This window comes from Hypanus sabinus, chromosome 4 (assembly GCF_030144855.1).
Source record: "Hypanus sabinus isolate sHypSab1 chromosome 4, sHypSab1.hap1, whole genome shotgun sequence".
NCBI classification, from domain to species: domain Eukaryota; kingdom Metazoa; phylum Chordata; class Chondrichthyes; order Myliobatiformes; family Dasyatidae; genus Hypanus; species Hypanus sabinus.
This window is the reverse complement of record NC_082709.1, coordinates 17,281,089-17,297,135: the sequence shown is the minus strand read 5'-3', so window position 1 is coordinate 17,297,135 and position 16,047 is coordinate 17,281,089. Positions and strand designations below refer to the sequence as shown.

The following is a 16,047-nucleotide window of genomic DNA, read 5'->3' as shown; positions in this document are numbered from 1 at the left end:
ATCCACATCCCGGCTGCTGTTTGGAGGCCTGTATACAACTGCCATTAGGGTTCTTTTACCCTTGCCATTTCTTAACTCAACCCATAGAGACTCTACACCTTCTGACTCTTCGGCCCACAATGTTGTGCTGACCATGTAACTTACTCCAGAAACTGCCTAGAATTTCCCTTCTGCGTAGCCTTCTATTCTTTGAAGCTCCGAGTTTGCATCGATTTACTCAAATACATAGATTTCAAATGTATTCAAATACAAATGAATAGATGTCTTTCATATTTTTGGAAATATTTTGTAAATTACTTGAGACATAATGTGGTAAATACAACACACAAACTCAAGGCTAATTAACTGGAGTGCTTAGTCAATTACATTATTAATGTTATTTTATTAGAAAGCAAAGCAAATGAGTTTATATCTTAGACTCATTTGTCCAGAAATGCTTCATTTCATAAATTAATTGGATAGCATTCCAGAAGCAAGAATACTAGCCAATTTTTACTTAACCAGACAAGTGGTTGACTAACTATGGAAAAAAGATTGCTACTTGGGCTCAAATATTTAACTTATCATAACTGGGCTTTCTTGGACTGCACAATTGACTCCATGAAACATACATTTAAAATACTGGATAATAGTGTCATGGTGGATGTGAGGATTTTTTGTTAATTTAGAATGCAGTCAGCATGTGGAATTCATTTGTGTTGCAAAGGTGCTGAAAGCATAATTAATCAGAGCTTTCAAAGATGAACTTAATAGGATTAAAGTGAGACTTCACATGTTATGTAGAAGTAACGGGAGAATGAAACTGATTGGATTGCTTTGAAGTGGCATTGACTTGTGGATTAAATGGCTTCAAGTACCAAAGCTATTTTATGATATAATAATGCAAAAAAAAAAGATATTTGATTTAAGTCAATCAGCCGCCTCAGTTATTTTGGTTTGAAAGAACATAGTATATTTACTAATATAAGGAGTACAGACATTCCTTTGCAATGCTCCCAAAAATGCTTGAATTTTCTGTGCAATGGGAGTTTTCGATATTAGTCCCAAATTTTACTTGTGAAAATATGAATCTTACACCATAACCCTACTTTCAAAGAGCAGTGTCAGTTTCATCCTTGGATTCCAACATTTATATAGCAAGATCAATAGCAGGTCAAGTGCAACACAGCACCTCTCCAACAGCAGGCAATATTATTTGGGACTGTTTTATAATATGTTAAGCAATCTGGCTACATCCAGATGGTTGAGGAGCACAGTGAGACCTTCATGACATATCAAAGGCATTTAATCAGTCCCAGTTTCATCTACATTAAGGCATTATTTGGCTGAAATACAAATATTAAGAAACAACAAATGTAGTAATAAAAAACAACACATTTGCTTCAAGTTCATCCTTTAGAGTATGGGTAGCCATAAATGCTCAAACAATATTCAACCAATGATGAAACGAACTGATATACTACGTACTTTGTCTTACTTAACTATGTTCTAAACAATAGTAATTCTTAACATCAAGTTCTGCATTATTTTCAGAATTTGCATGTCTCTATTGTATCTTGAAAACCAAGTTAGAGCACACTTTTAAGGTGCTATATAAATGATAGCTTATATAATTTTAGTACCAATCTACTGTACTGATAACATCATTCTCCAGTATATTCTTATGTGCAATAATTTACTTTTTATTAATTTTACATAAATTGTCTGTTTCTAAAAAGACAATCATTTATTGACCCACACCAGTTGCTCTTGGTAGGTGCTCAGGAACCAACTTTTTCAACAACTGCAGTTTAAGGCTCTCTCAGGGTTGATGAGTGGAATATTACAGAACTGAGATCTGGCAATAATGCCAAACAGCAATATATTTCAAAGTAAGGATGATGTGTGACTTGGAACTTGGAGGTGGTGGTGATCTCATGATGCTTCTGTCCCTGTGCTTCTCAGCAGCAGAGGTCACAGATTTGGAAGGCACTGAAAATACTGCACTACTGAATACTAGAAGCCCCTAGATTTCTTTCTCAAAATCAGTCACAGAAATTGTATGTTACTATTTTAAACTCCTTACAGCGCTCTGACTTTTATTCATAATTGGAGAAATATCATAAATACAAGTATTTTATCTATTTGGTTTTATCGATTCTTAAGTTTCAATTACGAACCCAGCTAGTCATTTGTTGGAAGTTTGACTACTCAAGGAACTCTAGCAGTTTCATATCACATATCTGAAAAAAACAGAAATTACTTCAAAATAACATTTTGAAACAGTGCACACATCTTTCACTGTTTAAATGACAAACCATATCTTGCTTCGACTTGTGTGGTAGCAACCTCATCATCATATCCAGGTAAAGCATGTTTCGATTCTGTATCTCATGAGAATACAAATCCGCAATAACTTGAAAAGTCCAATGTTCTTCTTCATTCCAACCACAATTTCTGGAAAAAGATATGCTAATCATTATAAACACAAAAACATACTTAATCATAACTGTAATATAATAAAGGTAATCTTAAAAGAGGTGCCTTTTCTTATTTTGATGAGCAAGATGAAAAGAATAAGTATGAAAATTTCCATATGGATATTTTCTGCTCATTCTAATTCCTGTACGTTTCAAAGATACTTCTCTTGAGTTGCTTCACACATTTGGAGCCTTCCAGTGATAAAACTGCCTATCTTCCACTGGAATTATTTGAAAAAGTTAAAATTCTAAAGATTTAGTTTTGCCCAGTTATGCCCCAGTATGAATTGCACTTAATTAAGATAGCAGACACAAACAGTAGGTTTCTGACAAAAAAAATTGTACTTTTCTTAGAGCAAACTCTTAAAAAAATTTAGAATGTCAAGACAAGTCAAGTTTATTGTCAATTAACATACATGTATGTAACATGCATAACCATATAAGGTATATAGAAACAAGTTATTTCTCTGAACCAGGGTGTAAAGCATAGTAGTACACATACACACATAACACACGATAACTTATGAAGGCAAGGATAACATCTACAGATGATTCACACATAAATAATAAACTGAAGTGGATTAATATTAAATATTGTAAGGTACAGAATAGACTAACCCATAACACTTTGAATACAGTACAGCAGGGAGTTCAGCCTAATAGCCTGGGGGAAGAAACTGTTTCTCATCCTGACCATTCTTGTTTTTATGCTCTGTCGTCTCCTGTCTGATGGTAGAAAATCAAAGAGATTGCTGAATAGATGTGTGGGATCCTTAATAATACTAAGGGCCCTGCATATGCAGTGCCTCTGATAAGTGTCCCTGATGGATGGTTGGGAGACCCCTATGATGCTTTCAGCTGTTCTCACAGTCCTTTGTAGGAACTTCTGTTCTTATGCTCGACTGCTCCCATATCAGATGGTGTTGCAACTTGTCAGGACGCATTAAGTGGTGCTCCTGTAAAGCACAGTAATGATGAGGAGGGGGGCTTGTATTCGCAGAGGGAGGTTGGTTCACCTGCACCTTCCTGAAGCCCACAATGATATCCTTTGTCTTCTCCACATTCAGGCTTAGGTTGTTCTTCTCACACCAAGCCACCAGCCACTCCACTTACACTCTATAATATTCCATCTTGTCATCGTTCTTGATAAGGCTAACCACTTTTGTGTCATCCACAAACCTGATGACACGGATTGAGCTAGGTCATGCGACACAGTCATGCGTCAACAGTGTGAGCAGCAGCAGGCTGAGCACACAGCATTGGTGAGGGCCAGTGCTCAGTGTAATGGGACGAGAGACATTGCTGCCCACATGGACTGACTGATGCCTTACTGTTACAAAGTCTAGTATCCAAGGGAGGAATGTGCTAAACAACACAATTACTGGAGACAAGTTGGATGTACTGGTATATGCTTTCTCCCATGGTCCGCTCTCCTCTTCTATCAGATGCCCTTTCTCCCATGGCTCACTCTCCTCACCTATCAGATTCCCCTTCTCCCATTGTCCACTTTGCTCTCTTATCAGATTCCTTCTTTTCCAGCCCTTTACCTTTTTTCACCTATCACCTATTAGCTTCTTACTTCATCCATCCCCCTTCCCTCACCCATCTTGCTTCACCTATTACCTTCTAGCTTGTATTCCTTCCTGTCCCCCCCACCTTCTTATTCTGTCATCTTTCTAGTACTGATGAAGGGTCTCAGTCCAAAATGTCGACTGCCTAGTCTCCCCCATAGATGCTGCTTGACCTGCTGAGTGCCTCCAACATTTTGTGTCTGTTACTCTGGAAGATCTTTTCCTGGTTGCATTGTTTCACATTTATATATACATATATTGCTTCAAAACTGAGGGAATACCATCTTATTTGAATGGAAGTCAGGTGTAAGTTGACCGTTGTCTATGGCTTTTAAGCTTGAGAAAAAGGATGTAGAAAGTCAAATCCTGCTGCTGTAAGATTAACAACAGGTCTTTTAATCCACTGCCAGAAGAAGGCATTCAGCCCAAATCTCTGACTCAACTTTGTGAAATGAAACTTTACCTAATTTTTTGAGGGCTCTGATATTTGTGTCCAAGGTCCCCTTGTTGGCAGAAAAGCATGTCAGAAATCCCTTCTCTTTGTTCATATAGTTGCTCTAAACCTATGCCTATTGCAGTGAAGGTGTTCTGATTTATACCAGGTCCAGATCAAATCTTGGAGCAATGCAAAAGTTGCAGAGATTAATGATATAAATGTATCCTGCTGTCACTTTCAATATATTGATTGTTCAAAAGTGTCATGATTTTGCAATTCAACTTCATTGAATCATACAGTCACAAAACAATACAGCAGAGATATCAGTCCCTTGACCCCATGAGTCCATGCCAACTATGGTCCCAATTTCCTGATTTTGGCCCATATCCTTCTATGCCCCACCCATGTGTATACCTATCCAAATGTTCCTTTCTGATACTATTGTACCACTTCCTCCCGTTATTTACACCATATGCTCACTACTTTCTGCATGAAAAGTTTGTCCCTCAAGTCCCTTTTAAATTTTTCCCCTTACCCTAAATCTATAGCTCCCAGTTTTGGACTCCCCAGTGCTGGGAAAAAGACTGCCACTCATGATTTTATTAACTTCTATAAGCCTTCTTCATTCTTAGTTGCTCCAAAAAATAAAGCCTAGACTGGCCAACCTCTCCCTATAACTCAGTCTCTCCGGTCCTAGCAACAATTTTGTGGATGTTTTCTGCATGTTTTCCAGTTTAACAATGTCTTTCTTATAACAGGAAGATTAAAACTTTAGAAAGTACTCCAGGTATAGCTTCAGCAAACACTTATACAACTGCAGCATAATGTCCCAACCCCTATATCTTGATGAAGGTCAGTGTGGTAAACTCTTTCTTCACCTGACACTACATATGAAGCCACTTTCAATGATTTATATAACTGTAGTCCCCAGTTCCTCTGTTCCATTACATCCCTAGTGTCCTACAATTCCTAGTGTAATTCTACACTGGTTTGGCTTTCCAAACTGCATCACGTCAGATCTATCTGATCCATTTGCCATTCCTCAGCCCACTTCTCCCCCTGTAATCTACAAGAATCTTCTTTACTCTCAACAACACTTCTTCAACTCAACAAAATAATTTTGTGTCATCCCCAAACCTACTTGTGAAGCTTTCTGCATTCACATCTGAATCATTCATAACAATAACAAATAATAAGGGTGTCCATGTCAACCTCTGCAGCACACTATTAATCATGAACCTCCATTCTGAAAAACAAACCTTCAACCATCACCATTATTTTTCCTTACCTCTGAGCCAATTTTGAAGCCACCTAAGAAGCTCTCTCTGTATTCCATGGAACCTAATAATCCAGACCAACCGACCATGTGGGACTCTGTTGAAAGCCTTGCTAAAGTCCAAATAGACCACATCCACTGCTCCATGCTCATCAACCATTTCAGTTACCTCTGCAAAACAACTCTAAAATGTTCATCAAGGTGTGACTTTTCATGCAAAAAGCCATGCTGACTACAAATAATCAGTCTCCGTCTATCCAAATTTTAGCAGATCCTGTCACTCAGAATTCCCTCCGGTAACCTACTCACCTCTAACCTCAGGCTGACTGGCCTGTGGCTCTTTAGCTTGTCCTTGTTACATTTCTTAAACATGAACCACCTTCCAGTCTTTAGGAACTTCGCCAGTTGTTAATAGTGAAGCAAAAACACCGCTGCAATTTCTTCTTCAGCTTTCCACAAAGTCCTAGGCTGCACTTGGTGAGGCCCTTGGAACTTATCTATCTTAATATGCTGTAATTGCAGATTTTCAGTCATCCACAAACCTGTTGATTTAGTTTACCATATTATCAACTAGATGATAAACATAAAAAGAACCCAATGCCAATCCCTACAGCACTCCACTAGTCCCAGGCTTCCAGACAGAGAGGCAACCATCTACTACCACTCTCTGGCTTCTCCTGTGAAGTCAATGTCGAATCCATCCTGAATGCTCAGTAACTAAACTTACTTGACCAACATCCCATGTGGGACCTTGTCAAAGGTCTTGCTAAAGTACCTTTAGACAACATCTACTATCTTTTCTTCATTAACTTTCCCAATAACCTCCTTGGAAAAACTCTATAAGATCAATTAGATACGACCTACCTTGCATAAAGGAAGTCAAGCCATAGACTTGATTTCACTGGACAACAAAGATTTTACTTCCTGAATACTTTTGGCTGTACCTTATGGATTTTAGGCTCCTGATCATGACAATCATGGAAGTTCACTATGAAGCACAATTTTTTAAAATAGCCTATACATGTTATTTCAATTCATAATTCAAGTCAACTAAAATGCTGCCCACAATACTGGCTGATGAGTGTTGGACACTCAAGCAAGAAGCCTCAGACACTGAGTACAAATGAAAATCATCAACAAAACGTTTTTAGCTTAGTTGCACAATTCAAAGCATCAGCGGTTCTATGCAATTAAATGCATTATATTCAATAAAAGTTAATTTACTGTTTCTCCAAATTCCTATGTGATTCAAGTAGTCTAAAATTATGTGTTCAGCTTCATGTCATCTATCTTAAACAAAAAGCAGTTTGAGGAAGCAACACTTCCAAAACAAATTGTTGTCCAGTGTATTACATATGAATGACAAATTAAGATTTACTCACATTTCATATGTATTCTTTACAACTACATATATTACATTTTCATGAATTAACCATTCATAAAACAGGAAGATGTTTAGATTCATTCTTTGTACATTTGTTAATTACCTGTCTGCAGACTTAAGTTGTAGGTTGATCTCCTCGAGCTGAGATTTATATTTTGCATTGAGATTCTGGAACTCCTGCATGACAGAGGCCTTTAACCCAGGATAGGGGCATTTCAAATAATGTAGAACCTCTGGAATGTCATCAAGATGAGGGGGAATTTCTTTCTGATAATACGGGAAAACATGTATAGGTATTGGTAGATATTCTCATTGTAATCATGTTCATGCCTAATAATATTCTAAATTAAATTTGTAATCAGCACAGAACTTGTTAACAAATAAAAGAAAATCTGCAGATGCTGGAAATCCAAGCAACACACACAAGATGCTGGAGGAACACAGCAGGCCAGGCAGCATCTATGGAAAAGAGTAACGTTGACGTTTTGGACCAAGACATCTCAGCAGACCTGCTAAAGGGTCTTGGCCTGAAATGTCGACTGTACTCTTTTTTTCGCAGAACTTGTTAATGCTGATTGAAAAACTACAGATCTCTACCAAATGAGAGAGTAACAATTGTTGGCAAATATTTCAGAATATGTGAGCTCAATTATATTTGAGTATTAGTAAAAATCTCGGTATTTCCTATTTGCATTGAATGATGTTTGTCAAGTTCTAAAGACTTCCATGACATCTCAGAGGTTGACGCTTTATTAGTTAAATTTTGAATATACATATCCACAGACGATACAATGTTTTATGTCACGCTGAATAGTGTAGACGATTACAAAGGATACACAGCAGGATTTAGATCAGTAGCAAATATGGACAGATAAATGGCAAATGAGGTTTAATCTAGCAAAGTGTGAAGCACTACACTATGAGAGATCAAGTATTTGGGAGAACCCTAACAATGTTGATGTACAGAGGGATTTTGTGGTCTAAGTTCATGGCTCATTGAAAGTAGTTGTATAGGTTGATAGGGTGGAAAATAATACAAACGTTTGTATATTTTGCATTGTATTGCTACTGGTTTATTATTGTCACTTATCCCAAGAAATATTGGAAAGCTTGTCTTGTATACCGCTCACACAGATCAAATTATTATGCTGCACATTGATATAGAACAAAGTAAAACAATAGCAATGTAGAATAAACATGAAACTACAGAGTAATTGTAGTGTTGATAAACAATAAACAGCAAGATCGTAATAAGGTAGATTTTGATGTCAATAGCCTGAGGTTCATTCAAGGATCTAATAACAGTGGATAGAAGCTGTACGTGAATCGGTGCTTTCAGGTATCTTCTGCCCAATGGAAGGGGTGAAATGAAAGAGGGAATAACCAGGGTGGGTAGGATAATGCTGGCTGATCTACTGAGCAGCAAGAAGTTTGGGCAGTGTCCATGGGGAGGTGTGGGGGAGGGGAGAAAGACTGGTTTCTGCCATGTGCTGAGCTGCATCTACAACTCTTTACAGTTTCTTATGGTCAAGTACAGAACAGCTGCCATACCAGGTTCTGATGCATCCAGATAGAATGTTTTCTATGGTGCATCGATAAAAAGTGGTTGATGTTGATATGCCGGATTTCTTTAGCCTTCTGAGGAAGGAAAGTAGTTAGTGAGATTTTATGACCATGACATCAATGTGGTTAGACCAGAATTGGTGATGTTCACACCTCAGAACTTAAAGTTCTAAAGCTTCTGAACATTGTTGATGTAGACAGGACCATGAGCATTGCATCTCCCCCACACCCGCACCCCAACCTCCCTTTCTGAAGGCCATAACCAGCTCTTTTGTTTTGTTGACATTAAGGGAAAGGTTGTTGTCATGACACCATATCACTGAAGTCTCTAGCCCAACTCATCATTATTTGAAATATGGCCCACAATTGGTGGTATAATTTGCATATTTGAAGATGGGGTTGAAGCAGAATCTGCCCGTGCAGTCACGAGTGTACAGAGAGTAGAGTAGGGGGCTGGGGACACAACTTGAGGAGCACGTGCGTTTAGAATAATTCAGGCGTTGCTGCCTACCCTTACTGATTGCAGTCTATTGGTCAAGAAGTCAAAGATCCAGATACAGAAGAAGACACTGACTCCCAGGATCCAGAGTTTGATAATGTGCTTGTTTGGAATAATTTATGGAAAGTGGAGATGGCATGAATTCATGAGTCAGGAAGTTACGTTGCAAGTTTAAAAACTCTGGTGAGGCTGCATCCGGAGTATTGCATTCTTTTGTTTTCTTGGAAGTAGCAGAGGCTGAGGGGACACATGACAGAAGTTTGTAAGGTTATAGGAGACACAGAGTACATGACCAGTATCTTTCTTCCAGGGTCAAAATGTTATTTACCAGACAGCATGCATTTAAGGTGAGAGGAGGCAAACCCAAAGGAGATTTGTGGGGCAAGACTTTTACTGCATGGTATGTGCCTAAAGTGCTCAATCAAAGTTGGTAGAGGAGGCAAAAATGACAGAAGCATTTAAGTATCTTAGATAGGCACATAAATGTGCAGAGAATAGCGAGATGTGGACATTTTGTAGTCAGGATCAGTTTAGTTAGGCATTTTATTTAGATCATCGGATTCTCTTCCAGGGCAGGTAAGACCTATACAAATGGGACAGTTCCCACTTGAACTGGAGGGGAAGTAAAATCCTTGCAGGAAAGTATGCTAGAGCTATTTAGGATGGTTTAAAATAGAATTGCAGGGGGTTGGGAACCGGAGAGGTAGGGCAGTCAGTGGAATGGCTGTGGGGAAATGAATACAGAGATTACTGCATGATGGCATGTCAGCCACAGTATTCAGCAGTAGTGTCACTAAATCAGAACCTTTCACTCTCAAGACAGGAGTCAAACAGGGCTCCATCATCACACCCACCCTATTTGCTATCTTTATTGCTCCCATCTTCACCTCACTGGCCAAGAATTGTCAAGAATCATGTATAGGATGGACAAGAGGATTTTCAACATCAACCAGTTCAAGGCCAAGAACAAGGTCACTATCAAAGAGCTTCAGTATGTGGACGACAATGCAATCACAGACCTCTCAGAAAAAGACTTCCAATGTATCCTAAATGCCTTTGCCAAGGCATGCAGAGCCCTGGGCCAACCAGCCATTTATGCAGCCCTCCATAAAAGTTGATGCTATTGCTCTTGAAAAAGTAGGCCACTTTCCCTACCCTGGTAGAATTCTCTCCTCAAAAGCAGATATCAACTAAGAGATCAACCACCACCTGAGTAGTGCTAGTGGAGCCCATGCAAGGTTAAGGAAAAGAGTCTTTGAAGACCATAATCTACAAGTCCAAACAAAACTTTTGGTCGTTAGAGCAGACGTCCTTCCTACATTCCTGTATGTAGCTAAGTCATTGACCACCTACCATAAGCACTTGAAAGCTCTGGAATAGTATGACCAATGAGACTTATAAAAGATTTTGAGGATCCACTGAAAGGGCATGCACACTAACACCAGTGTTCTAGAAGAGGCTAAACTGAACCCTGTCTCCAGTACAATAAAGTAACGCTTACTCTGATGTCATCCAGTTGCTGAACTCCATCTCCCCAAACAGATCCTTCACTCCCAGATGAAGGAAAATTAGCGAGCTCCTGGTGGGCAAAGGAAATGCTTCAAAGATAACATCAAAATTGGTCTGAAGAAATTCAAAATTACATCTAAAAACTGAGAGGACATTGTACTCAATAAATACAACTGGAGGAAATCTGTTCAAGACGGAGCTGTGCTATATGAGAGTGACCTCCACTGTGCTGCCGAAAACAGTAACTACAAAAAGAGAGAAGAGCAATCAAAAGACCCAATCACTTACTACAGCCACTTTTTACTTTTGCCCACACTGCACCAGAACGTATAGATCCTGAATCAGCCTCTACAGCTACATGAGGACCAACCAAAAGACATCACCTTAGGATAACATCATACTTCACTCAAGTAATCACATTTCTAAATGTCTAACTAATCCAATAGCTTTTCAAGAAGGTGACTAAGAAGGTTGATGAAGGAAGGACAGTGGACATTGTCTACATGTTTAGCAAGGCCTTTAACATGGTCCTACATGGTCCAGAAGGTTAGGTTACCAGACATTGTGGATGAAGTAATCAATTAGATTCAACACTGACAGAGACAGAAGTCCAAGAGTGGCTGCTGATAATTTTGTCTCAAGCTGGAAGCCTGTGACCAGAGGAGTGCCACAGAGATCAGTGCTGTATCTATTATTGTTTATCCGGTATACTAATGATTCAATTGATAATGTGGGAAACAGGATCAACAAATTTGTGGATGACACCAAGATTGGGACATAGTGAACAGTGAGGAATACCATCAAAGCTTGCAATGTGATCTTGACCAGCGGGGAAAATAGACTGAAAAATGGCAGCTGGAATTTAATGTAGAGAAATGTGAGGTGTTGACTTTGGAAGGCCAAACAAGGATAAGACTTATGCAGTGAAATGCTGGAGGGTTTCACTTCATGTGCGTTTCTTGAAATTTCCAGCATCTGCAGAATTTATGTTGCCACTTTGCGCGGGTTTTTTGAAGGTTTGTGGATTGAATTGCTACTGTTGAGATCAGTGTTTCTCATCTGTATCTACCAAGAACAACATGGAATAGTGTGCAGTTCTTCTCACCATACCAGAGGAAAAATCTAATTTAGTTAAGGTTTGTGCAGAAAAGGATGTTGCTTGGTCAGGAGCGCTTGAGTTATAAGCAAGTACTGGATATACAATACAGGGATTGTTTTCCATAGAGCAAAGAAACTGAGAGATAACATTATGGAAGTTTATAAAATCATGAAGGGGCATAGATAAGGTAACTGGTCACAGTATTTTCTCCAGGGTAGAGGAGTTTAAAACAGGAAGACTTGGGTTTAAGTTGAAAGGAAAAAGATTTAAAAGGTACTTGATGGGAAAGTTTTTCCACAAAGGGGCTTGAGGGTACATGAAACAAGCTGCCAGGTGAAGTAGTAAAGATGGGTACAATTACAACATTTAATGAACAGGTACACAGATGGGAAAGGTTTAGAGCGGGGGTCGGCAACCCGCGGCTCCGGAGCCACATGTGGCTCTTTTACGTCTGTGCTGCGGCTCCCTGTTGCTTTGGGAAATAATTGGTCAGTATTTAATTAAAATGTATTTTACGTTAGTTTGTTAGTTTTTGAAATGTAATTCTAAATTTGAAGATTATGGTGATCTTGTACAATCTAAATAAGACGTTGTGGCGACCCATTTCCTGACACATCCGAACCGGCTCACAATTAGCCAGCGTTCAGGCTAAGGGAGATAGCCTACGGGGGTTTGTGAGTACGTGTCTTTTGCAGCATCCGCGCCCATGAGGGGCGGGTTGAGGGAGGCTTAAAAGCAAGGCTGTTTCGTTCGAATAAAGCTATCTTTGACTGCAGTTTACTGACTGCGTGTAGCACACCGCTACAATGTGTTTTTATCGCTGGCTGTCCAGAGGGGAGGTGCTGAAATGCTTTGTCGCGTGTCTGGAAGAAGTGAAAACTTTCCTGGGCAGCAAAGGGCTCACCTTTCCTGAGCTGGAACAGCCAGAGTGGCTGGAAAAGCTACACTTCATGGTAGACATGACAGCGCACCTGAACACGCTGAACACAGCTCTTCAGGGGTAAGAACGTACAGCCCTGCACATGTTGGAGAATGTTTTGGCATTCGAGCGCAAGTTGACAGTGCTTGCCAGAGATTTACAGAAAGGCACATTGTCTCACTTCCCCAATTTGAGAGAGTTCAAACAAGGTCACGACATGATAAATTCGGAGTATTTACATTCTGCAATCATCGCAATGCAAACATCGTTTGGGAAACGCTTCTGTGAGTTCAGAGAGGAAAAAAACACATTATCCTTCCCGGTCACTCCCCTAAGCATCGATCCATCCCTACTGAATACGACTGCATTGTCAGGTGTGAGTCAACCTGACCAAGTATGATAAATATTTTAATTGCCTATTATTTTACGTATATTCATATGTTTTCATTGTTCAGTGAAATCGTCCTTTTATTTTTCAGGTTGACAGCTGGCTGACATTATTTTTGGTTTGCTGCTGGCGGCAAATTTAAGTTTGGCGTTTTTCATAAATACAAGAAGGACTCAAATAGACGTTGAGTATTTTACTTAAAAGTAACCTTCAACCCAACGCCTTTTTTTCGGAGTTCAAAATGTTTTTGTTGCATGCAGAAATGTAATTTTGTTTTCTCTGCAGGAGTTCATCAATTTCATAAATGCAACACATTATAGTTTGTTTATACATAGCATAAAGGCAAAATAAAACATTGTATGCAGTGTTATTTCATTTTAAATGTCAAGTGGGTTTTGCGGCTCCCAGTGTTTTCTTTTCTGTGGGAAACGGGTCCAAGTGGCTCTTTCAGTGGTAAAGGTCGCTGACCCCTGGTTTAGAGGGATATGGGCCAAATGCAGGTAAATGGGACTAGCTCACTAGACAGCTTGGTTGATATGGTTCAGATGGGCCAAATGGCATGATTCCATCTGACTCTATAGTCACAGTCCTCCAAATGCAAAAGTATTGCGCCCTCTACCTTCTACCAGTTTTGTATCCAGTTGGCTAGCTCACCTGCGATAACTTTCCAGACCATATGGAACTTTGTCAAAGGCCTTGTTGAAGTCACTTATACAAAATTTACAACCCTGCCCTTGTAATACCTCATATGTAACTGAGGTCAATAAGCTTTCCATCAATGATACAGAAATTATTAGACATTTTGATAAAAAGGGGCTAATTAGAGATGGTCAGTATATCTTATCTTGTTAATTTGATTGAACTTTATGAAGAGGTAACTTAAAAGATTAATGAAGGTGGAATAATAGACGCTGTCTATATCAACTTCAGTAAGACATTTAATAAGGATCTACATAATGTACTCGTTCAGAAGATTAATCACAGAAATGGCTGTATATTCTCTTCCTGATTGCGTGGGAAAGTGCAGCTTTTGCTGACCTAAGAGCTGTCTTATTATCCAAACTGAAGGCAGTATCCTGATCTCTCAGCAGTACCTGGACCTCTGCTGTCAACCTTGGCTTCTAATTTACTCTCACAGAGACATATTTAATAACGGTGACATCCTTTTTATATAGCCAGTCATAGATCTCAGATATTCATCGGTGTTAATATGAGTCGTAAGTCACATCCTGCCTGAACGTGCTCCAGTCCCTGTTTTCAAAGTAGTCCTGTAATGCTCCTTCTGCCCAGGTATTTATCTCCCTTTGAACTGGTTTGACACATTTATTCAGAAGTCTATATGCAGAAATTAGCATAATAGTTAAGTGGTCTGAGTATCCAGGATGGGGGCAGACAGCAGTCTTGTGTGCAGCATGGATTTTGGTATAAACCATGTCTAATGTGTTCTCACCTCTGGTAGCAAAGCCAGCAAGCTGATAGAACTTAGGCAGGAGAGTTTTTAAGTTAGCATAGTTGAAGTCACCAGCAACAATAAAGAAACCATTAGGTATGTGGATTGGAGGTCACTGGTGGCACCTGATTAAAAGTCTTCCTGATTGGAAGTTTGTGACGTGTAGTATACTACAGGGGTCAGTACTGGGAACCTCAATGGTTGTGGTATATATTAATTGCTTGAATCGAACGTATGAGATCTATTACTGTGAAAATTTGTGGTGTTGTGGATAAGGAGAAAAGTTGTCTAAGGCCAGGATATAGATCATATGGAATGTAGGCGAGGCATTGGCTGATGGAGTTTAATTCGGCAGTATGAGGTAATGCATCTTGGGAAGTCACAGAGAGGGTAGGACTTGTTCAATAAATGGCAGAGGGCTAAGTAATTATTACAGGAACCTTGGAGTTTCGTCTATAGTTCCATGAAAGTGGAAAGACAGTCTGATAGAGTGGCAAAAAAGGCAATAGGGCATGATTGCCTTCATAGGTCAGGGCATTGAATATAAATGTTGGGATGTTTTGTTGTAACTTCAAAAGACACTGATTAGCCCAAACATGGAGTAATATGTGCATTCGCCACATACACTACAGGAAAGATGTGATTACACCAAAGGAAGTGCAGAGGAGCTGCATTAAAATGTTACTTTGATTGGAAGTCCTTAGTTGGAAAGGGAGATTGTAGAGTTTGGTCTTGTTTACCTTTAAGTGAAGCAGGCTGAGAAGTAACTTGAATAAGTATATAAAATTATGAGAGGCAAAGACAGGGTTGATGGTCAGAATCTTTTTCTCATGATAGGGTTATCAAAAACAAGGTGAGAGAAGGAAGTTGTAAAGGGGATTTGAGGGAAAGTTTTCTTTTTAACACAAAGTGATTGATATCTAGAACCAATGCCAGAAGAGGTGGTGGTGTCAAATATAATCACTACATTTAAAAGATACTTAGGCAGGCATTCAGATAGGCAAGGCAAAGGAGGATACAATTCTAATGCAAGCAAATAGGATCACCAATAGACTGTACTTGTCCAACCATGTAGACACCATACCCAAGAAAGCTCATCTGTGCCTCTTGTTTCTCATGAGACCAAAGAAATTTGGCATGTCGCCTTTGACTCTCATAAATTTTTCCTGATGCATCATAAAAAAACATTCTACCCTGGTGTTTCATAGCTTGGTATGGCAACAGTTCTGCCCGTGATCGTAAGAAACTACAGAGTCATAGACAGAGTTCAGCACATCACAGAAATCAGTCAACAGTCTCCCCTCCATGGACTCTGTCTATACTTCTCGCTGCCAGCATAATAAAAGACAACACATCACTCACACACTCTCTCTTCTACCCTCTCCCATCAGACGGAAGATACAAAAGCTGAACACACATACCACCAGGTTCAAGGGCAGCTTCTATCCCATTGTTACAAGACTATTGAATGATAAATGGACTCGGCCTCCAAAT

At 39.4% G+C, this 16,047-nt stretch overlaps 1 protein-coding gene across 3 annotated transcripts in view; it reads right to left on the bottom strand.

Annotated features, from left to right (window-relative positions):
• Nucleotides 1–16,047, bottom strand: part of LOC132392526 (coiled-coil domain-containing protein 148-like) — a 101,844-nt gene that overhangs the window by 22,496 nt on the left and 63,301 nt on the right. Inside the window, exons 8-11 of one of the 3 annotated variants that reach the window (XM_059966503.1) lie at nt 10,690–10,767; nt 8,678–8,764; nt 7,230–7,393; nt 2,298–2,436 (exon numbers count right to left, since the gene is read on the bottom strand). In XM_059966503.1, coding sequence (XP_059822486.1) covers nt 2,298–2,436; nt 7,230–7,393; nt 8,678–8,764; nt 10,690–10,767 — 468 coding nt within the window. The remainder of the gene's footprint in view (nt 1–2,297; nt 2,437–7,229; nt 7,394–8,677; nt 8,765–10,689; nt 10,768–16,047) is intronic. The other 2 variants (XM_059966504.1, XM_059966505.1) reach the window with 2 other exon arrangements.